The 22,779-nt window shown below is 56.8% G+C and overlaps 1 protein-coding gene across 4 annotated transcripts in view; it reads left to right on the forward strand.

The window, feature by feature from the left end:
- Positions 1 to 22,779, forward strand: part of SRCIN1 (SRC kinase signaling inhibitor 1) — a 71,084-nt gene that overhangs the window by 43,395 nt on the left and 4,910 nt on the right. For all 4 annotated transcript variants that reach the window (XM_012451908.3, XM_064367471.1, XM_064367473.1 and 1 more), the window contains 11 exons: positions 572 to 664; positions 904 to 947; positions 1,250 to 1,437; positions 2,608 to 2,783; positions 8,587 to 8,717; positions 8,861 to 9,008; positions 9,329 to 9,575; positions 10,073 to 10,307; positions 11,949 to 12,103; positions 12,439 to 12,591; positions 17,162 to 17,308. In XM_012451908.3, the coding sequence (XP_012307331.3) occupies positions 572 to 664; positions 904 to 947; positions 1,250 to 1,437; positions 2,608 to 2,783; positions 8,587 to 8,717; positions 8,861 to 9,008; positions 9,329 to 9,575; positions 10,073 to 10,307; positions 11,949 to 12,103; positions 12,439 to 12,591; positions 17,162 to 17,308 (1,717 nt within the window). The remainder of the gene's footprint in view (positions 1 to 571; positions 665 to 903; positions 948 to 1,249; positions 1,438 to 2,607; positions 2,784 to 8,586; positions 8,718 to 8,860; positions 9,009 to 9,328; positions 9,576 to 10,072; positions 10,308 to 11,948; positions 12,104 to 12,438; positions 12,592 to 17,161; positions 17,309 to 22,779) is intronic.

Here is a 22,779-nt window from a genome sequence, read left to right on the forward strand (position 1 = left end):
GCCCCTGCCCGTCACCCAGTCCCTTCCTAAGGGTGCAGGGCTGGAGGAGGTACCCAAGGCAGTAGATAACCTGCGCCCTCAGGCAGCGCTGCTCAGCTGTGAGGAGAAGCCATTGGCCTTCACACAAACCCAGTTCCTCTCCTGGTCTAGTGGAGAGACACTCAAAATACTTTCCACTTCCCTTGGGTGGCATGGAAGGAGGTGTTCCTTGGGGCTCCTGGGGTCTGTGGAATGGTTTCGGGAGTCTCCCTCCTGAGCCCCGATAGTCTTCCCCCACCCTGCCTGGCAGATGGTCCCACCCGTCAGGAGGAGGTCAGGAGAAAAGCAGAGCAGGCAGGGGAAAGCACTGCCAGGCATGGAGAGATCAGCGTGCAGCCTTGAGGGAGGGAGTGAAAGGTGAGGTGGGGGGCTGTGGGCTTGATCCTTAGGCATTGGGGCCCTTTGAGTTGTCTGTGTGTGGGCAGCCAGGGATGGGAAGGTGTTTCTTCTGGTCACCAATCTTAGGAATGGGGGGCTGGGCAGGAGGGACCCTATGCCAAGGCGAGGTTGCTCAGACCCTCTTCCTTTCCAGGGAGCGCATGGAGGCCATGGAGAAGCAGATTGCCAGCCTCACAGGCCTAGTGCAGAGCGCCTTACTCCGAGGCTCTGAGCCTGAGACCCCCAGGTGAGGCCCCTTTCCCGACACCACTGCCAGGGCCTGGGGGTGGAGCAGGAGGAAGGGGAAATGGGCATCGGCTCTGCCAGTGTCTCACAGGGTGACCCTGGGTGAGTCCCTTCCCTTCTCTGGGACTCCATCTTGAGATCAGAAAGCTGGAGGAGATGACATCTAAGGTCCCACCCAGCTCTGAAGGTCTGGGGCTGGCCTGGACCCCCTGATGCCTATCTTTTTTCCCTGTGCCACAGTGAGAAGATTGAAGGCTCCAATGGAGCAGCCACCCCCTCAGCACGTGAGTGACTCTCCCCTTCCCCCAACCTTGTTCCCTCGGAGTCTGTTTTCCAATCTATAAAGTGGGGATTAAGCAATAGCTACATCACTGGGCTTTCAATGAATACAGGAGTGGTCACTTAGCCCAAGAGGTCTTTGCCCGGGCACTTTGGTCCCCACCCTTAGGGCCTTGGGGCAGGTAGTCAGAGCCATGGACTTCTCTGGCTACTGTGTGGGGTCGAAGAGTAGGGAGGACCTTGCTCCAGTCCTTCCCAGGCTTACAATTTGTTCATTTTCTCCCATCCTCGTGGTTCTTCTCTGCAGCTTGCGGGTCAGGCGGCCGGAGCAGCGGGGCCACCCCGGTGTCCGGCCCGCCCCCGCCCTCGGCCGGCAGCACTCCCGCAGGGCAGCCTACCGCCGTTAGCCGGCTGCAGATGCAGCTGCACCTGAGAGGCCTGCAGAACAGCGCCAGTGACCTGCGCGGCCAGCTCCAGCAGTTGCGCAAGCTCCAGGTACCGCCCCGTCCCGGGCCCCGCCCCACCAAAGCCCACCTACTGGTCGAAGTTCCATCCCACAAGTCCCGCCCCATCCCCTACTCCCTTATCCTTTCCCCAGAGCTCCCACGCCCGAGTCCTTCGCCGCTCACTGGTCTCTCTCCGAACCCTTTCTCCCCTTCCCCTTTCTTGAGCTTCCGCCCCCTCGCTGAACCTCCGCTCCCCTCACCAAACCCCTATCCCTCGCCCGTGTCCCCCTCATTGAGCCCTCCTTCTCCTTCCCTGAGTCCCCATAGCCCTCCTGGAGCCCCAGTCACCCACTGAGCCCCCTCCCTCGTCAGTATCCCTCGGGGCAGTTCCAGTTCCTTCCTGCCCTGCATCCCTTTCATGCAGCAAGAACCCTTCCCCTAAGTCCCCTCGGCTCCTCCCTCCTGAGCCCCGACAGCCTCCCTCGCCCTGCCTGGCAGATGGTCCCACCTGTCAGGAGCTTGGCATTGCCGTGTCCGCTCCTCAAGCGGGCCCAGGGCCCGTCAGGTGAGGATAATGAGCAGAGACAGGCTGGGGAGGGGGCAGAAAATTGCCATCTGGGCAACGGGTAAGATCTCGCCCACCCCGCCATTCAGGCTTGCAACCCGGTTGGATCAATCGTTAACTTAGTCTTCCTGTCCCAGCCATGGAAACTCTATCAAACGCCAACGCTTGAGTCCTTCATTCCAGTCCCGTCCCCATTCAGGAATGATGGAAGCCACAGCCATGGGGCCCGCACTGTCGGCGGGGCCCTACATAGGGGCACACCCTGTCCTGCAAATATCCCTACCCCCTTCTCCTGCCTCATATTCCCCAGAACTTAACCTTGCCCTCCCCCCGCTGCAATACCACCCCCTCACTGCTGCTCGAGGCCACAGTCATGCAGCTGCCCTTTTGCATGGCCTATTTTAACACTCCTCGCTCCACAATCTCCATCCATTCTCCTACTGCCTCTGTTCTTCCCCAGAACTTAGCCCTCTGCCCCTGCCCTTCGCCATCCCACCCCTTCGCTGCTGCCCGAGGCGGAGGCAAGCAGCTGCATCTTCTGCAGAGCCCTGCCCTGCAGCATTGGGCAGTCCTCTACCGGCCTTCTCCCGGCCCTTCCCCTGCCGCGCGCCTCCGCTCCCCCCACCCGGGTCCATCCGTCCGTGCGTCCCGCAGCTACAGAACCAGGAGTCGGTGCGCGCGCTGCTGAAGCGCACGGAGACAGAGCTGAGCATGCGCGTGTCGGAGGCTGCGCGGCGGCAGGAGGACCCGCTGCAGCGCCAGCGCACCCTGGTGGAGGAGGAGAGGCTGCGCTATCTCAACGACGAGGAGCTCATTACCCAGCAGCTCAAGTGAGGCAGGGCCGGCGGAGGAGGGAGGGGTGGGGGTGCGGCCGGAGTGACCCGCAACCTGGTTTCCCTGGGAGGCGCAGCTCCCTTCCTTCTGAGTCACAGGTGACGTTGGTCTGTTCTGAAGCCTGATTTCATTCTCCTCTGGCCTGATTTATCTGTGACCCACAGACCTTTGACCGTCTGGCATTATTCCTGATTCCTTTTTTCTGGCTTGATGCCTGCTTTTGCTATGGTCTTGCTTCATATTGATCCACACGCAGGCTTCCTGCGGCCTGCAGCTTCCCTGTCATGTGGCCAGCTGCCTGATTTTCCTCTGCCCTCTGCCTACTTTCATTCTGGCCTGTAACCGTGCACAGTGACCCTCGGGTAGTGTGTTCAGGTGGAGCGTTCAGGTGCCACCACTGCTCCAGCCTGGCGCTGACCAGCCACCATTGACGATCCTGATTCCCTGATCTCGGAGTCCAGATATAGCCAAGGAAAACCCAGCTTCCTTCCTAGTGCGGCTGGAACAGGGCTGTAGTGTTTTCAGAAAGAAAGAGGAATTGCGAACACTCCGCCTCCGCGTGCTTAGACATGGAGGGGTTAACAGAAGACAGTCTTCTGATCCAAATTTAGCAAATGGCTGTCTGGCCAAAGATTTCATTGTCTGGCACCTTTGAAGGGAGACGCTGCCTTTCGGTGTCCATTCAGGGAGTGAGCACTCCCACCCTGCTTTCCCTAACCAGTGATAGAGATCTGAGACCCGGGCCCCCTGCTCCTTCCTGTGGGCCCCCTCTTGGTGACACGGGGCACTAGGGGATCTGGAGTCCAGTGCCAGCACTGAGGGATGGAGTGATCAGGGCAGTTCCTGCCCCTGTCTGTGCCCCAGTGTCCTCATCTGTACCCAGCATTAAGCTTTTTGCCTCTTTTCAACAAGGGGTTGAGTTGTACTGGCCAGCGACTCCGGGAGCCAGGAGAGGCTGCCCTTGGAACCCAGCTTCCTCACCAAGTCATAAATGAGCCTCTTGCAAGGGGCTCCTTGAGATGGGTCACTGCTCCTCAGGCTGGGGCCCACGTAGCCTAATGGTACATGTGCATTTCAGCAAGGCCCAGGGCAGTGATTCCCATGACACCATGTGGCTGAAATAGGGTAAGGGGCCACCTCATGGGGACATAAGCCAAGGGCAGCCACCCCATCATTCTAGGTGTGACAACTTAGTGACAACTCCAGCCAGATCTCCAAGCAGACTGGCAGGTGCCATCTCTCCTCATCTAGGGAATTCTATTTCCCCAGATTTTCTATCCGTTCCTTGTCCCTTTTCATTCAGCCCAGAGGAGGGGGGTTGGAATTTTCAAAAGGAACTTCACCAAGACATTAAAGGGAAATTAAAGGAGATCTACAAGCACAGAGGCAGGAGATATGAAAGGACAGATTTATGCTATCGTCATTGTAAGTGTTTGGTCCTTGGCTCCCTGAGGGCCTTGGTTACCCAGGAACAGACTCCCCACCTCCTGCCCCATCATCAAACCCATTATTCAGACTGTTTACTTGAGAGAGCTTGGGATCTGCAGTACTGCTTCTGGCAGGATTCTCCATCCTCCTGAAAGGGGGCTCCTGCCTCTTCTGGGTTGGGCAGATACTGGGCTCCAACCTGGCCATGAAGGCCCTCCCTGCCCAGCTCCCTTAGCCTCCCCAGGCTTTAACCCTGCAGCCCCCCTGCCCCACACTCTGGCCATAGCCCCTGTATGCTTACTCTTGCTCCAATTTGCTATGCCCCTTCCTCTTTCCTGGCAACTTGCTGGAAGTTAAAACTGGTTCTGTTCATTCAGCTTGGCTCACTCACCTGTCCATCTAGCCCAGCACTTAAGGTCTGTGTGGACGTTGCCTTTAGGGGTAGTCTTTGCTGACTGAAACCTTTTAGGTCCTGGAATCTACCTTTGCCTAACCCAGGGCCAGCTTTGTAGGTATGCCATCTGTGTAGTCATGCAGGGCTCTGTGCTTGGAAGGGCCCCATGCTTGGTGTAATGCTCTGCTGTTGCCATCTTGAAATTCCTAATCTTTTTTAAACTAGAGGTAACATTTTCATTTTGCTTGGGGTCCCATAAATTATTTAGCTGGTTCCGTCTTGACTCTCCCCTCTTGACCCCTCCAAGACTAAACCTGGGTTTGAAAAGCCCAGCCGCGTTTTAATCCAGTGTCCAGACTAGCTGGTCAGGGACTCATTTGCAGAGCTTGCCCAGGTTAGAGGCCCTGAAACTTTGGCAGATTGGATGATCAGAAGATCAAGGTGCGGGTGGAGCTTAAGGGAAGCCTAGTTCCTCCTACCTGGGAGTTGCAGTGTTGTCACCTCCTGAAGGCTTATTTGAATCCTTTAAATGAAAGTCTCTTTCCCCTGTGAGTAATGTTTGGGAGAGACCATTTTATAAAACTGGCACAGCCTGGACCAGTCAGATGTCACACATATGAGCAGGGGACTTTTTCTTACCCATTTGGTAGAGCGAGGGCTGGGCTAGGACAGCGTATGGATTGGGAGCGGCGTGGGTGATGTTAGTCTAGTGTGGAAATGAGATGTGGCAGAACCGATGGCTGAAGTCAGATGTGAGTAGATCCTGCTTTGCCACAAAATAGCTGTGTGACCTTTGACTAGTGAAAGTCTTTGAATATCTTTTTTCCTTTTTTTTTTATGCCAAAGCTTTAGTTAGGATAGCTAATTAATTAGGGTAGCTTGCTCTAACGAATAAGCTCTCAAATTGTTTAATAATTCAAAAGTAATAAACATATCTTTCTCATGGAACAGTATTGGGTGGGTTCGCGGGGTGGCTCTTCTCCATGCAGTCATTCAGGGACCCAGGCTGATGGAGGTTCTGCCATCATCAACATGTGTTTTCCAAGATCACCCAGAAAGTTTCCAACCAACAAAAAAGGCGAAAGGAGCGTGGAGGAGCTTACATGGAGGTTTTTGTGGGCCAGGTCTGGAAGCAGCATGTGCCCCTCCCACTCACCTTCCATTGGGTAGACTTCAGTTAAATGGCCACTTATCACCACAAGGGAGGCTGGGATATGTAGTCAGGATCTAAGCCACTGTTTGTCCCTGTGTAAGCTGGAGATAATAACTGTTCCCACCTCCAGGATTAAAGTAATGAAAGCCAAGGGCTGAGTGTGGCACCACCTGGCATACAGTAAGTGCATAAATACAGGATAGCTCTTTAACTGGTAGTGCTGTTGAGTCACAAGTTTTGCCCTTGACTCCAACCTAGTCTGTCTTTTCCCCTGCTAGTTGGATGAAGACGTGTAAGGCATGCTGATAAGACTTGCTGATGACACAGAGCTTTAAGGGGGAGCAAATCTGTTGGATGGTAGAACTGAAATTCAAAAGTTGTTGGCACCCAGATTGAGCTGAAATCCAACAGATGGGATTTGACAGAAATGTACATAAAGTCCCAAATGTGGGTCAGGGATGTCAGCGACTCAAGTACCGAACTGAGATGACCTACCTGGGCAGCAGTTCCTTCTCTCCCTTGTTCATTCATTCCACAATTATTTCCCAGACATCTACTCTACACCCGGCACCATGCCAGGTGCTAGAAACAAGCTGTATCTGGAAGACACGGTCCTTGCCAGCCTGGGGTTAGTAGTCCAGAAGGTTGCACAACCCAGCCAACAGGAGCTTCAGAGGTTCGGAGGGCAGGAAGCAGACCCAACAACCGCAAGGGGAGGGATTGGAGGAGAGCTTCCCATTGAGACCTGAGGACCACCGGGAGTTAGCACATGTGTGTGTGCATGTATGTGTATGGGTGAATGGAATGTTCTAGGCAGAGAAAATAAAGAGCCAGAGAGGGCAGCACATGTAGGACCTCAGAGCTCAGAGCGTTCTGTTTTTTTTTTTTTTTGAGATGGAGTTTCACTTTTGTTGCCCAGGCTGGAGTGCAGTGGCCTCAGCCTCCCCAAGTGCTGGGATTACAGGCATGAGCCCCTGTGCCCGGCTGGACCTCAGAGCAGTTCTGAAGGGCTCTAAGCAGAAGCCAGATGGGACGGGGGACAGCGGCACAGAAAGCTAGAGCAGCTCCCAGGCACTGAGCCCTTGCAGCCTGCTTTCCCATCTGCATTCGCCCCCATGAAAGGGAAACTCTTTTTTTTCTTTTTTTTTTTTTTGAGATGAGTCTCACTCTGTTGCCCAGGCTGGAGTGCAGTGGCATGATCTCAGCTCACCCCAACCTCTGCCTCCCGGGTCCAAGTGATTCTCCTGCCTTAGCCTCCCGAGTAGCTGGGATTACAGGCTCATGCCACCATGGCTGGCTAATTTTTGTATATTTAGTAGAGACGGGGTTTCACCATGTTGGCCAGGCTGGTCTTGAACGCCTGACCTCAGGTGATCCACCCACCTCGGCCTCCCAAAGTGCTGGGGTTATAGGCATGAGCCACTGCCTGCTGGGGAACTCTTGCCATCCCTATTTTTTAGACAAGGAGATTGAGGTCCAGAGATATTACTTAACTCGCTGAAGCTCTCTCCTCTGGGAAGGGCAGAGCTAGGATAGGAGCTGGATCATTCTGACTCTAGAGCCAAGTTTTCTTTCTTTCTCTTTTTTTTTTTTTTTGAGACAGAGTCTTGCTCTGTCTCCCAGGCTGGAGTGCAGTGGCGTGATCTCTGCTCACTGTATCCTCTGCCTTCCAGGTTCAAGCAATTCTCTGCCTCAACCTCCTGAGTAGCTGGGCTTACAGGTGCCTGCCACCATGCCCGGCTAATTTTTGTATTTTTAGTAGAGTTGGGGTTTTACCATCATGGCCAGGCTGGTGTCAAACTCCCGACCTCAGGTGATCCACCCACCTCGGCCTCCCAAAGTGCTGGGATTATAGACGCGAGCCACTGTGCCCAGCCTAGAGCCAAGTTTTCAACTACCACCTTCCTGCTCTTCTTGGTTGCATTGAAAAGTTTGGATGTTATCCTCAGGATGATAGGATCCATTTAGGGTTCAATGGCAGGAGTGATGACCTGGTCTGATTTATATTTTAGAGGAATATAGGGTCTTAAATGAAACAAGTTCAGCATATGCCAGCTGAAAAGCTAAAGCAGCTTTGGCCCTCAGGAAAGAGGCCATGTGGCTGGATCATTTGGGAGAAGGGCAACGGACATGGCAGTTTCCCCTGAGACAAGAGACCTCCCCAGGGCCATGTGCTGCTGCCTCCAGTTCTCCGAAAAGCAACCAAGTTATCTCTGCTTCCTTGGCAGAATAGAATCAGGGGATGCAAGTTACAATGAGAGATACCTGGGCAGATATTGCTGAGGATCAAAGCTTCCAAGGGGGGCAGATGGAGCAGGGCACCTCTTAGGGAGCGCTTCTGAAGTCTCCTCATCCCTGAGATTTGGCATTGCAGGTTTTGCTTGAGTATGTGGCCTGGTGGCTGGCTTTTACGTTTGTTTGTTTTTGAGACAAGGTCTCCCTCTGTCACTCAGGCTAGAGTGGAGTGGCACAATCATGGCTCACTGCAGGCTCCACCTCCTGGGCTCAAGCGATCCCCCTGCCTTAGCCTCCCAAGTAGCTGAGACTACAGGCACCTGCCACTACGCCCAGCTAGTTATTTTATTTTTTAATAGAGACGAGGTCTCCCTATGTTGCCCAGGCTGGTCTTGAACTCCTGGGCTCAAGTGATCGGCCTGTCTCAGCCTCCCAAAGTGCTGGGATTACAGCCATGACCACCATGCCTGGCCTCCTGCTTTTAATTTTGATCCACTGGTGGCCTGATTTCTTTCCAGCTGCCCAATTTCAGGAGGCTAGGCTGGCATCTCAGACCAAAAGGGCTGAGAGGGTCTCTCTGTGACTGCAGTGACCTGGAGAAATCGGTGGAGAAGATCCAGAGGGACGTGTCCCACAACCACCGGCTGGTGCCCGGCCCTGAGCTGGAGGAGAAGGCGCTGGTGCTGAAGCAGCTCGGGGAGACTCTGACGGAACTCAAGGGTGGGTCTGGGGCCTGCGAACACTGTGCGAGGTCCAGGGCGGGGGAGTCTGCTGGGGGAGTCTGCCGTACTCCCACCACCATCCTCTCCTCCCAGTCAGCAGGGCTCCCTCTGGCCCCGGCTCACGCCTTCCTGTCTCCTTAGCTCACTTCCCAGGCCTGCAGAGCAAGATGCGGGTGGTGCTGCGTGTGGAGGTGGAGGCGGTGAAGTTCCTAAAGGAGGAGCCTCAGCGCCTGGACGGGCTCCTCAAGCGCTGCCGCGGGGTCACGGACACACTGGCCCAGATCCGAAGGTCATTCTGTCCCTGACCTCTAATTTCCCATGGGATCACACACCCTGCCCAGACCCATATGTCAGACTGAACCCTTACCCCAACTCCCCCGAAGGTCACTGGCGTGCCGACGGACTGGCACCTCAGCTCCGCCCGGTGACCCCTGCATGCTGTAGACTCAGCTTCCTCTTATTCGGGGGCGGTCACTCCTCCCCAGGCCCTCCACCTCTCCTGCAGCATCCCGGAGCCTGCCTCCCACCCCATCTCCCTCAGGCCAGCCTTCCCGCAGAAGGGCCGCCACCTGCTGGGCTCACAGCTGCTCCCAACTCTCCCAACCTCAGGCAAGTGGATGAGGGTGTGTGGCCACCCCCGAACAACCTCCTGAGTCAGTCCCCCAAGAAGGTGACGGCAGAGACTGACTTCAACAAGAGCATGGACTTCGAAATGCCACCCCCCAGCTCCCCACTGAACCTGCACGAGCTGAGCGGGCCAGCTGAAGGAGCCTCTCTTACTCCCAAAGGGAGCAACCCCACCAAAGGGCTGGACACTCCTGGCAAGAGAAGTGTGGACAAGGCTGTGTCTGTTGAGGTGCTGGGGCCAGGGATTGTGGGTGGTGCCCTGAGCCAGGTTCACACATTCTTACCACCATCCTTCCTAGGGTGAGGAGTGCCAATCATGTGGGTCTTTTTCCTTGGGGGAGGAGGGCCAGTGCCCTCATGGAAGTCTAAGAAGCATAATGAGGGTAACGTTAGTCCTGCTAGACAGAAAGCATATTATAAAGCTGCAATAATTAAAGCAGTATGATGTTTGCCTAAGAATAGACTTTGTAGTCAAAGAAACAATAGAATGCCCAGAAATAGGTCTAAGTTTATCACAAATGTAGTATATAATGAAGGTGGCATTCCTAACCCATGGGGATGGCATGTGATACCCACGTGAAGTCAAAGGGTCCTCCTGGAGGTGGGATCAAATAGGAGGCTTCCTTTTCTATTCCCTGCCTGTATGGCTGTGGGGAGGAGGCTGAGGCCCCAGAGGTCCTGGAGCAGGAGAGCTACCTCAGTCCTGACTCCTGGCCCCCTCCTAAGGCTGCAGAGCGAGACTGGGAGGAGAAGCGGGCGGCCCTGACCCAGTACAGTGCCAAGGACATCAACCGGCTGCTGGAAGAGACACAGGCAGAACTGCTCAAGGCCATCCCTGACCTGGACTGTGCCAGCAAGGCCCATCCAGGCCCAGCCCCCACTCCAGACCACAAGCCCCCCAAGGCCCCCCACGGCCAGAAGGCAGCCCCCCGAACAGAGCCGAGCGGGAGGAGAGGCTCAGGTATGGGGAGCAGTAGGGATGGTGGGGAGCCCACTGTGGGGGAGTGCCCTCCTTGGGAGCTCAGGCTGACGGGCAGCACTGGGGCATCAAGATCATTGTGGTTCGGCTGCCAGACAAGGGAGTCCCTGTCTCACCACTAAAGGGAGACCGAGACCCAGAAGGACAGGGCAAGCTGACTTCATCCCAGGCTTTTCCCACTGTCCTGGGAAGGGAGCCACTGAGAGGACCAGGCAGGGAGGATGAGCAAGTCCAGGCAGAGTTATCCGCCACGATGTGGCTGGGCGCATGCCACGGAACCAGGCTGTGCTGAGGGCGGGCTCGGTGCTGAAACTGACACCGTTCCATGCTCCGCCCCCCAGCTTAAGTCACGGTCGCAGGGGAGGCAGAAGTCCAGACTAGAAGTGGCAGTCATCATTCCTTCATTTTATTCATTCCTTCAGTGCATATTTGTTAAGCACCTACTGTGTGCTGGGTGCTGGAGATATGGAAATAAGACAGGGCTTGCTTTCAAGGAGCTCAAAATTTAGTGAGGGAAATAATACTGACATTTGTATTTATCAAGCACTTACTCTGGTAAGAACTGTTCCAGTGCTTTTAATGTATTCGTCCTTGTGATTTTATAACAAGCCCAGGAGGCAGATACAGTAGCTAGTCCCATTTTACAGATGAGGAGACAGGCTCAAAATGATTAAGTAATCTGTGCCGGGCCATGCCTAGTGTGTAGACAGAACCAGCATACAGGTGCTAAATGGAATAGCAGAGGTGAGTGCCGGTGCTGTGCAGTCCTGGCAGAGGCCCTGCGAGGGCAGGAAGCCTTCCTAAAAGAGGTGGCTTTTCAAACCCCCCACCCCACTCCACCTCCACCTTTCCCCCTCTTTAAAACAAAAAATGAGGTGACTTTTCGCTGAAGTCTTGCAAATGAGTGGGGCACTTCCCTAGCCAGTGAGAGAGGGCACTCCAGGGTGAGGAACAGCACGTGCAAACCCCTGGAGGTGTGTGTGGCGTGGCCTGAACAGGGTCTAAGCCGGGGTGCAGCAGGCAGAACTGAGACTGAAAACGTGGCAGGTGCAGAGGTGCTAGCCTAAGGAGCTTGGACATGGTTTGGGTGATGGGGAGCCACTGCAGGATCAAAGGCAGGGGAATGGCACGGTGAGAGTGACCTCTCCGCAGGTTACCTGGGAACAGGGCTGGAGGACAAATTCAGGGAAAGGAGAGCCCAGTGGGAGGGGCCAGGATCCTTGGAGGAGAGCTGAGCAAGGGTGAGGGGCCAGGGGAAGGAGGGGGTTAGAGCAGTGCCTCTCCAGCTTGAATGTGGTCCATCACCCTGGGATTCTGGTTTAGCAGCCCGGGGGTGGGGCCCGAGCAGCAGTTCTGACAAGCTTCCAGGTGCTGCCGGTGCTGCTGGTCCACAGACCACCCTTGGAGTCGGAAGAGTGGGTGCTGTCAGGAGAGGGCCAGGGCTGGGGCTGGAGTGCAGGAGGAAGAGGAGGAGGGCCCTGTGTTCTTGCCCCCAGGCTTTCCCCTCACCTCCTCCTGGTCCTCCCTGGAGGAAGAGGCAAGGTTTATCCCCTTCGAGTTAGATGCAGTGCACTGACTCCAGGATTGCAGGCCCTCTGACCCCCAGCCCCTTGGTGCCTGCAGATGAGTTGACAGTGCCCCGATACCGCACAGAGAAGCCCTCCAAGTCGCCCCCACCGCCCCCTCCCCGCCGGAGTTTCCCCTCCTCTCACGGCCTGACCACCACACGCACTGGAGAGGTGGTGGTCACCAGCAAGAAGGACTCGGCTTTCATCAAGGTACCATCCCGCCTTGGACAGAGGGCCCTGGGACTGAGTTGGGATGAAGCCTCAGATGACTTCTGCAGACCCTTTGGGGTGGGAAAGAGACCCCTTTCTCAGAGGACGTGGAAGGAAAGAGGGGGTGGCCGGTGGTGACTTTGTTGTGCTAGTTTGGGACCCTGGGTATATGTATTTGCCTTACTTTCATGCCGGGCCCCTGCCCGTTGGGGGACACCCTGGCAGGGGACAGCAGAAGTAGCAGACGAGAAGCTGGGTGGATGGGAGATGGGTGAGGTGAGCTGGTGCTGAAGGGAGGCAGAGCCTGGCCCTGACAGGGGTCCCGGGCCTTGCAGAAGGCCGAGTCCGAGGAGCTGGAGGTGCAGAAGCCCCAAGTGAAGCTGCGCCGGGCAGTGTCCGAGGTGGCCCGCCCGGCCTCCACACCACCCATCATGGCCTCGGCCATCAAGGACGAGGACGATGAGGATCGCATCATCGCAGAGCTGGAGGTGGGTCAGGACCCGCCTGGCCCCTGAGGCCTCAGCCAGACCCCCTTCCCTGCCAGGCTGCCCCCAGGCCAGGTGACATGAGGTGGAGGATGGGCTCTGGGGCTCCCCATGGAGCACTGGCTGTTCAGACCCCAGCCTTCTTGCCTCCATTTCTTCACTGTGAAATGAGGGGTGGGGGTCTAAAGTCTTCTCTCCTTGCAGGTTTGAGTTTTTAAATTGTAGTCCCTGAGTCCCCCAAGTATCTGCAGACTTCCTGCACTCTGAAAGCCCCACACCCGAAGAATCTGAGATCACCGAGTTTGGAGACCCCCAGCCCCGAGTGTTCCAAGATCAGCTCATGCTTGAGCCCCCCGTGCTTGAGTATTCTGAGGGCAGAGCTCTGAGACTCACGCCTCATGCCTCCACTCTCCCCGTGGTGTCAGTCACCGCACTCAAGTGTTCTCAGCCACCCCCAGCCCCAGTGCCAGAGACCTGGACTACCAGGGCCTCTGGAGGAGGTGACCAAATGAGGCCAGAGAGGGCTGGTGGCCATAGCAAGGGAGCAAGGGGTGAGGCTGGGGGCCTGATGCCATCCCAGGCCACCCTCCCCAAGGGTGCCGGGGCCACAGGCCAGCACTCCCATCCTCCCTGGTACCCCCCTCCTCCAAACCTGTCCCCACCTTCTGCTCCCCAGGTGTTTGAGAGAAGCTCAGTGTCTTCCCTTCCCCCCACGCCCCGCCGCCAGCTGATCCCCACCTTGCTGTCCCCCCAGGACCTGGGGCCCCCCAGGGGCTCAGCCCTGGGCCCTACACGGAAGGTAACGGGGCTGCCCCCCACTTCTCACAGCTCTCTCTCTGCCTGTGCCTCCACAGCTTCCTCTCACCTCTCACGCTAACCTGCTAAAACGCCAGTCACCGTCCTGAGTCCCGCCACGGCCACAGCCACTGCCACAGCGTCACACGTGGACTCACCCCTCCCCTACTCCAAGGACAGGCGCATAACCCTTCCTCCCCGCTGCCTGCTAGGGGGGATCCCCGAGACTCCAGCAGCCTGGGTGTCTGGTGGCCCCTTGTGTCTGCATTTTCTCATGGGCTTGCTGATGGGGGCTGGAGTATTTTGTTCTGGTTCACAGTCTGAGCTTAGGTCTGGCCTGAAAGCTGAGTATGGTCTTGGGCCAAGACTGGAGTTTGGATCTTGCTGACAGGATGACTTTGGGTCCAACTCAAAATCTGACCTCGTCCTGAGCCTTGCCTAGCCCCCACCTCCATCCCCACTGCTCTGCTGCCTGTGCTGGGAGGGGCTCTGTTTCCCCACTAGAATCTATGCCTTGTGCTGGGGGCCAGGACACCACAGGGGCAGGCCCATCTGCAGCCTCACCATCCCCACGGCCCACGTCGCTTTCTTTGACAGAGAGCTTGGAATGGAAGAAACCCATGCCGGTCCTTGGCTGCCGGTTCTTTCTGCACTGGAAAGTTCTTCCTTCTCTCTAACCTCAGTTCTTGCTGCTGTCCTGCTGAACTTATTTCCTCTTTATTCTTTCCTGGGAATTTGGGGGTGAACCTGCTGTCTGCACCCCACCCCTGGGGACTGTGCTTGGGGAGGAGGGAAGGGGGAGGATCTGGGAATCTGGCTGAGGCAGGGGGACCTTTGCTCTGGGGAGGGACAGCCTCCCATGTGCACACACTCCCTTTCTGGGTCTCCCCGGCTCACAGTGGACTCTGGGCTGGCGGCCACCTGATTTCTAGCCTGGCTGAAGGCCTGGTGGCGCTTTGGTTTCCTGGCGGGGGAGGAACAGAGGGGCATCAGACAGTGGACAGTGCCTCCTGCTGGGCAGGGGATGGGCGCAGGGCAGTGCGAGGAACCTCTAGGATGAGCTGTGTGGAAGGGGCGCCTCCTGGGCTGGCTGTGCCCTCAGCACTTTGGCCCCTCCCATCCAAGCCCTGCCCCTTTCCGGCTCTGGAGGCCAATCCTGAGGGGCCCAGTGGACAAGGCCTTTTGCCCCTGGCCAACCCTCTGCATCCTGCAGCCGCATCGGGCAGTGGAGCTGGGCGAGCGTGAGGTCGCCCTCTCTGTCTTCCCAGTCAGCACCCCCCGCTTCCAGGTAAGTAGGTGGTAAGGCCGGGTGGCTTCCTTTGCGGGGGGTGGTTGGGGGTCCCTGCTACTGGCTCCCATCTCCCCATGGCTCCCTTTAGTGGAAGGAGCACTGGCCTTGGAGTCAGATTATCTGGGTTCAAATCCAGGCTCTGCCACTAACTAGCTGTGGGTGGGTGACCTTGGGTGAAGCGTGTAACCTCTCGACCTGGTGAGAGCAGCAGTCACTTCACGGGTTAAGGTAGGCACTGAAGGTGAGGATGGGTGTGGCAGCGCCTGGCACAAGCCTGGTGCTCAGTTAGATCAGGATTTCACTGACGTCGGGAAGTGGTATTTGGGGCCTCCCTCTGTGTCCTCACTGAGGCCATGGCCAGGGATGCTGGCACTGGAGCAGGTGCCCAAGGAAGCTTTGCCCGAGTGTGTGCAGCAGAGGGTTTGGCAGGAGGTGAGCCCCACCCATCTGGCTGTGAAGCTCTTGGGGAGAGCACACAAAGTTGGGGGGTCCAGAAGTCTCTGGTTTGAGATGGGATGTGTCCCCACCCTCCAAGGCCAGAGGCTGACACGTGGTCTCTGCCCACACGGGGCCGAAGGTCTTGGTCATTCCGTTCATTTCAACAAATAGCTAATATTTCTGAAGCACTCACACCATGCCCGGCGAGCTCACTTAACCCTCCACCAGTCCCACCTTGGGGCTGAGTCACAGTTGGGCACACTCCCGGGGGCGACACTGAGACCGGCTCCCAGAGCTCACATGGGCGGTGTGAACTAAACGTTGCCTGCCCCTGGGCAAACCAGCACCTTTCCCAGAAAGCAGGGGGCCATGTGGTATGGAGGGAAGAGACCTGAATTCTGGTTCCAATTCTGCCTCCAACTTACTGGGTAGCCTCTGTCAGAACCCTCCCTGCCTCAGTGTCCCCATCTGTGAAAGAAGGGGGCTAGGCTCACCTAACTGTAACCCCCCTTTTAGCTTGGGGTTTGGTTGTAGGAATCACACGCTTCCTCATCTTCCTTCTGCCCCCAGGCTGTCCCAGGTCCCAGGGCCTTCTGCGTCCCGAGGATCATCTTGACAGAGTGTGCCCCCAACCCTCCCTCCATGCCAGAGGCCAGACTTGAGGAACCGGGACCCAGGACAGCTCCTACCCCAAGACCTCGGACCCTGGCTGGCAGCAGGAGGGGCTGGGATGGCCCACAGGCCCTGCCAGGGGCAGTCGGGGAGACTCCTGGGCCAAGGAGCGGCTTCATGCCCCAGAAGGAGGGGGCAGTTCTGAAGACACTGGGCAGAGGAGGCTGCAGCCCAGAGGATAAAGGAGCCAGGGTCCCCGGGCCTCAAGGACCAGCCCAGGATGGGACTCCGGAGACCTCTACTGCTGACACCTACCCAGAAGAGACCCTTAAGGACTCTGGACACGATGCCCAAACGTGCAGTAGGGAGTGCCAGGGCCAGGCTGCTGCCAGCTCAGGCTGCACTGCATGGGGCGCCACCACCCGGCAGATGGACAGCCTGGAGGAGACGCTCAGGGAGCTGGAAGCCACTCTGAGCAACATGGGCACAGGCCCTGCTGTGGGGCCCCCTGACAGCCCTCCATCCCTACCCCTTGGCCCCCAGGTGGCTGCCCCCTCTTCATCCTCCCCTGCTGCCTTCCTGCTCCATTTCCAGAGCCAGAGGGAGTAGCAGGCTGCAGGAGTGCCAGGCCAGCCCCCTCCTCCCACCAGCCTTCTCTCAGCTCTTACTGCTCTGCTGGAAGCCTGGTGCCAGAGCAGGGTTTGCAGGCAGAGTCCGGGGGAGGCTGGGAAGCCGGTCTACCCAGGGGTCGGCCAGCCCCCAGCTTTGGCAAGAACCAGGGCCTCTCCCCTTCTGCCCTGTATCTGTAAACCAGCTAATAAAGTTTTCTCCTCACCGTCCATCCCCACGCTCCCCTCCCCCTCCTGTCTGACTTTCTGTCTCTGTCATCTCTCTGCTCGCGCCTCTGGATCCCTAGTGTCCCCTGGGCAGGCCTGGTACTTGGGGAAGTTCATGGGGGCCAACCTTGCCCCCATGGGAGACCTCACCTCCATCCTCCCATTAGGAGGAGGATGTGGCCTGGGGCCGCCCGTCTGCTCTGTGTGCCGGTATAGACAGCCCCTCGCTGGCGTGTGCACCCAAGTCCAGGTGGTGCCTCTTGCCGGGAGTGGGGGTGCTGCTGGGGACCCTCACTTTAGCAGAGGCTCCCCAAGGAGGGTATCAGCTGCCCCTGGGCTACTCAAGGAAGCCACCAAAGAGTCTCCCTCAGGAGCTGCTGGGAAGCTGGCTGGGCAGCACCCCCCACTCTCCTGCAGGGAGGCCGTAATGGGGGCTCAGAGGGTGGGCCTGGGTCCTGGACTGGGATGTGGAGCCAGAGAGCGGTCTCCAGGTCTCAGAGGGCCCCACTGAGGAGGTCCCAACCCGAGACCCCACCCACTGCTAGGGTTCCTGTGTGATTCACCCCACGCGGACCCTGCAACCCTGTTCCTCTTCTTGCAGAGTGGCGGAGGCAGTGTACCGCCCATGAAAGTGGTGACTCCGGGGGCCTCTCGGCTGAAGGCAGCCCAGGGCCAGGCGGGCAGCCCCGACAAAAGCAAGCATGGCAAGCAGAGGGCCGAGTACATGCGGATCCAGGCCCAGCAGCAGGTGAGGGCAGGGACTGTGGGGCCACCTGGGCCCGCTCCGTGGCATGCCGGGCCCCTGCCCTGCGCTGGGCACCTCCTGCCCCTGCTCCCGTGATCAGCTTCCCCTGTCTCTGCCCAGACACACCCTCCCTGCCAGGACCACCCCACCCACCCTCTGAACCATCTTCTCCCTCCTTCTCCCGATCCCGGAGCTTTGGATCTGGATTAGAATATGAGTTCCCAACCTGGCACCTCCCCTCTCAGGAGTCCCCTCACTCAGAGACAGAAGACTCATCTCCAGCTACCACTGCTGCTCCTGGAGGAGGGGTGAGCTGGTCGGTTTGAGACTCCAGAAGCCCCAGCGTCTGGGTCCCTTCTCAGGCCCAGCCTACCCTGGGATGCATAAGGGGGATTTGGGGCCCTCTCCTTCCTGCCACTCCAGCTCTCTCTTCTGCTTCCCCTCCCTCTTCCCAGCCTGCTCTTCCAGACCCCACTCTCATCTCAGGCTCCCTCTTAGCCCTTAGGCCACCCCTAGGCAAGGGAGAAGCCAGCTTTACATCTGCCTTTCAGCCTTGTGTTTGGGTTTCAGTGGGGTCACCTCCTGTCTTTGCAAGGTGAGGTGGGGACAAGGGAGAGGCACTTTGGCCCTCAGGAAGGGCAGGGGTGCGAAAGGAGTTGCAGGGCTGCTGCAGTCCCTGTCAGATCTAATGAGCAGGTGTGAGGGCTGCGCAGAGTGGACAAACCTCACCCGTGGGTGTTTACTGCCCGTGGCCTGCCTGTGTGGCCTGGTCAGAGGCTGCAGGGTGGCCCCCGGACCTAGTTGTGAGAGACGGTGCGCTCATTTGGGTCAGTGAATATTTCTGAGCAGCTCCTGTATGCCAGGCCCATCCTGGGTGTGAGGGTGGGGGCTGTGATATGTCCAGATGCTCTCACTTGAAGAAGGTTCTAGACTCAGAGGCAAGAGGTTAGAAATGGGTGAGTCCATCTCCTTTTCAGATGAGGGGACAGCTCAGAGAAGGGACGGGCTTCCCAAAGGTGCAGAGCAAGGGGGCATCACAGCCAAGATCAGGACCCAGGAACCCTGGAACCTTTCCCTGCACTGGCCCTGGGACAGCCCTGGGCACCCAAGGCCCTGCCTCCGTGCTGGCTCCGGGGAGAACCTCTCAAAGACCAGCCCTCCAGCCCCCCACAGCCTCTCCACAGCTCCCCACCTGCCTCCTCATGGTCCCCAGACACCCCGCGAGTCTCACCCGCAGCTCTTTTCCTGCCGCTGCCAGAGATGAGTTCACCTGGTCCTGTCCAGGTGCCCAGCATAGCAGCTGACATTGACAGAGCTTTCGCTGGGGCCAGGCACCTGTGTTACCTCATCTCACACTCATCACAGGAAGGTCTATTACCCCCATGTGACAGGTGAGGAAACAGGTTGAACCCAAGGCCACACAGCTGGCAGGTAGGGGGCAATACACCAGTCCAGACTGCCTCCCTCCCCACCGCAGAGCTTCATCCTCTCCAGCAGGCCCTTCCCTCAGCTCTAATCATGCTCCTGTTTCCTACCCTAGCCCCTCGCTCCCCAGAGCTCAGCTCCTCGCCTTTATGGCCCAGCCTCCACCCTTCCCGGGCTTGCCTGGGTCTCCAGCGGCATCCAGGTGTGCTCTTTCCACCCTCTCCTACACTGCTGTGTAGCGTATGGCTGTGTAGACCCCCCACACCTGCATAGGGCTGTGCAGACCCTCTGTTCCTCAGCATCCTCTCCCCCAGCCTCCACTCCTAGCCTCAGGACTCCTTTCTGGGTGGGTGACTCTTTTTTTTTTTTTTTGAGATGGAGTCTCACTCTGTCATGCAGGCTGGAGTGCAGTGGTACAATCTTAGCTTACTGCAACCTCTGCCTCCAGGTTCAAGTGATTCTCATGCCTCAGCCTCCTGAGCAGCTGGGATTACAGGCATGTGCCACCAAGCTGGCTAATTTTTGTATTTTTAGTAGAGACAGAGTTTCACCATGTTGGCAGGCTGTTCTCGAACTCCTGAGCTCAGGTGATCCACCCGACTCAGCCTCCCAATGTGCTGGGATTACAGGCGTGAGCCACCGTGCCCAGCCTGGGCAACTCTCCTCTTCCTGCCTCTTTCCTTCCCCGTGCCCTGCTCCTCAGCCTCTTCTCACACCATTCCTTCCTCTGCTCGGGCACCAGGCACCACTTAGTCCCTGCCCCCACCCAGGTCTCCGCTCCAGTCACCCACACACTCCTCCCCGGGCGCCCCCAGGCTCCTCAAACAGACACAATTCCCCCACTCCCGCCCCAGCCTGTACTAGGCTGCCCCAGCTGCTGCCCCCTCAGGAAGGGTCACCCACCCCAGACTTGCCGAGCCCCTCCCTGCCCCTGTCTAACTTCCAGTGCTTCAGCAGGCTTTTTATTTATTTATTTATTTATTTATTTAAAGACGGGGTTTCACCATGTTGGTCAGGCTGGTCATGAACGCTTCAGTAGGCTTTCTTACAAACAGCTTTTTTGTTGCCCAGGCTGGAGTGCAATGGCACCATCTTGGCTCACTGCAACCTCCACCTTCTGGGTTCAAGCGATTCTCCTGCCTCAGCCTCCTGAGTAGCCGGGATTGCAGCCAAGCACCACCACACCTGGCTAATATTTTTTTTTTTTGTATTTTTAGTAGAGATGGGATTTCACCATGTTGGTCAGGCTGGTCTCGAATTCCTGACCTCATGATCCACCCACCTCAGCCTCCCAAAGTGCTGGGATTATAGGTGTGAGCCACTGTGCCCGGCCACTACTTCTTTCTGGTAAAGTAATGCACGTTTCCTGTGGAAATTTTAAATAGTAAAGTATAGAGAAGCAGGGGAAAAACCAGATATGTCTTACTACCCACATGCATGGTCTTCTAAGATCTCCCTGTGACTTCTGTCACCTCTGATTTCCCAAGGCCTGCGAGTGGGAAGGGAACTTCGTAAAATGCAGATTTGATTGTCTCTGTGTGTGTCAGACACACACACACACCTCTGCCAGCTTAAAATTCCCGCCCCGGCCCCCGGCGGATGATAAGCCCAGGCCCTTCGCAGCAGCCTCAGCTCACCCTGCCCCTCTGCCCCACGCCCTCTTCGTGCTCCAGCCACGCCAGCCACTGCTGGGACATGCTCCACGCCAGCTCAGCCGTGGCCTTGGTCAGAGTCCTCTGTCTTCTCAGCCCTTCCTCATCTGTACAATGGGGACAGAAGTATCCAGCCGGGTCCTGAGCTCACGTAGTGCCAGGTGCAGGAGAGAGCTGGGAAAACCACAGCAAGCTGTACGGGGGGTCGGTGCCCAAGGCCTCTCCTTCACCCAGTGAGCCTAAGCTGTCAACAACGTTGAGGTGGAGGGGACTAGAAGTGCCGGGATCAGGGACACGGAAATTGGGAGTAAGGAGGTTCTAAGGTGCAGGTGCCTTGCCACAGTGCCTGACCCCACGGGGCAGTCAGAGGAAGAGAAGCCCGTGAATGTTGTGCTTTAAGAGCCCAGGGAGGGATGGGGGCCAGGTTCCCAGGCCTGCAAGGATCAAGGGCTTGGTGGCAACCTGAAGCTATGGACACCCCCTCTTCTATTAGGGCTGAGAAATCTACTGTGACTCAGTGTCCTTGTCTGTAAACAGAGCTAATAGTACGAGCTAGGGCTCATAAGCTTATTACTAAGGATTAAATATGATCTAAGTAAAGAGTGTCCCGGCACATGGAGCTGCTTTTTTCTGCTTACTGCTATTTATTTTCTTTGAGACTGAGTTGCGCTCTGTCACCCAGGCTGGAGTGCAGTGGCACGATCTCGGCTCACTGCAACCTCCGCCTCCTGGGTTCAAGCAGTTCTCCTGTCTCAGCCTCCCAAGTAGCTGGGATTACAGGCACATGCCACCACACCAGGCTAACTTTTGTATTTTTAGTAGAGACGGGGTTTCACCATGTTGGCCAGGCTGGTCTTGAACTCCTGACCTTGTGATTTACCCACCCTGGCCTCCTAAAGTGCTGAGATTACAGGTGTGAGCCATCACATCCGGCCCCATATGAAGAAACTTTAATCAAAGGACCACACCAGAGGATTGAGGGAGCAAACAAGGGATGTCGAGGCACCCATGGACATCCCAGTGCAGGAGGCTGTGACTCCCTGGGGGAAGAGCAGTGGGGCAGGTGTTTAGTGAGTCCCAGAGGGCAGGAGCAGCGGAGCTGTGCTGTGGACGTCACAGCTGCGGCCTGTGACACTGCTCCAAGGAGGAGAGAGCAGGGAAGGAACTTCACCCCCTCCCTCTCTCACCATGCCGCAGACCCCGCTGCCCAAAACCCAGCCAGAGGCCAGTCAGCAAAGGAATGACCAGAGTCAGCCTCTCAGGGTACAGAGCAGGGCAGAAATTAGTTCTGGGAGGGCGGGGGCAGTGGCTCATGCCTGTAATCCCAACACTTTGGGAGGCTAAGACAGGAGGATCACTTGAGGCCAGGAATTCAAGACCAGCCTGGGCAACACAGTGAGCCCCCATCTTTAAAAAAAAAATGAAATACAGAAATTGGTTCTTGGGCATGGAGAGACAAGTGAAAGACAGATCGCATGCCTGTTAGGTACCAAGTGTATGTACCTTATTTATTCCTCATAACAACTTTATACCTTAAAGGAAACCATGTTGTCACAGCTGCATCCCCACAGCACCTAGAATAGTGCTTGGCATATGTAGGCACTCAGTAAATAATTGTTGGGTGAATGAGCGAATGAGTTTGCCACTGATCAGGCCCAATCCAGATGGAAACAGACAAAGCAAATCTGACAGGTGAAAATAGCAATCGCTATAATGGCTACCATTTGTTGCATGTGTACTAAGGGTGCCGGGCCCCGGGCTTCACGCCCTGTTGGCTTCATCTCATCGTGCGCATCAGGTGCCGTGGGGCCTGTTATCCTTGTTTGCAGGTGAGACACGAAGGCCCAGAGAGATACACAATTAGGGTCATACGGTTAAAAAGTGACGGAACAGGGACTTGAACCCAAGTCTGCCTGCTACAAATTCTGCTGTCTTAGTGCTGGATTCTGTTGCCCTGCCCGGGAGCATAACCTCATGGGTGTGAGCAAGCCTCCGTGAGATCATGAGAATTCTAGAAGGTGACACCTTAAAAAAAAAAAAGAAGGTTGAATAGAGCAGTAAAGCAATGCTGGGCCTCACGTGTATCAGTGAGTGCAAGGAACAGGCACTCCGATTCAAAATAGCTTAAACAATAAGGAAAGGTATTCTCTAACCAGGAAGCCTGGAAGCACGGAGATTCCCGGGTTGGCGAATTCAGCAGCTTGAGGATATCAGGACCCAAGTTTCTTTGCATTTGGTCCTTTGTCATTTCTATTATTATTATTTTTGAGAAAGGGTCTTACTCTGTCACCCAGGCTGGAGTACAGTGGTGCGATCACAGCTCACTGCCACTTCCACCTCCTGGGCTCAGGCAGTCCTTCTACCTCAGCCTCCAGAGAAGCTGGAACCACAGGCACA

Source organism: Aotus nancymaae, unplaced genomic scaffold (assembly GCF_030222135.1).
Source record: "Aotus nancymaae isolate 86718 unplaced genomic scaffold, 86718_ANA_hifiasm-v0.15.2.pri h1tg000072l, whole genome shotgun sequence".
Taxonomy (NCBI): Eukaryota; Metazoa; Chordata; class Mammalia; order Primates; family Aotidae; genus Aotus; species Aotus nancymaae.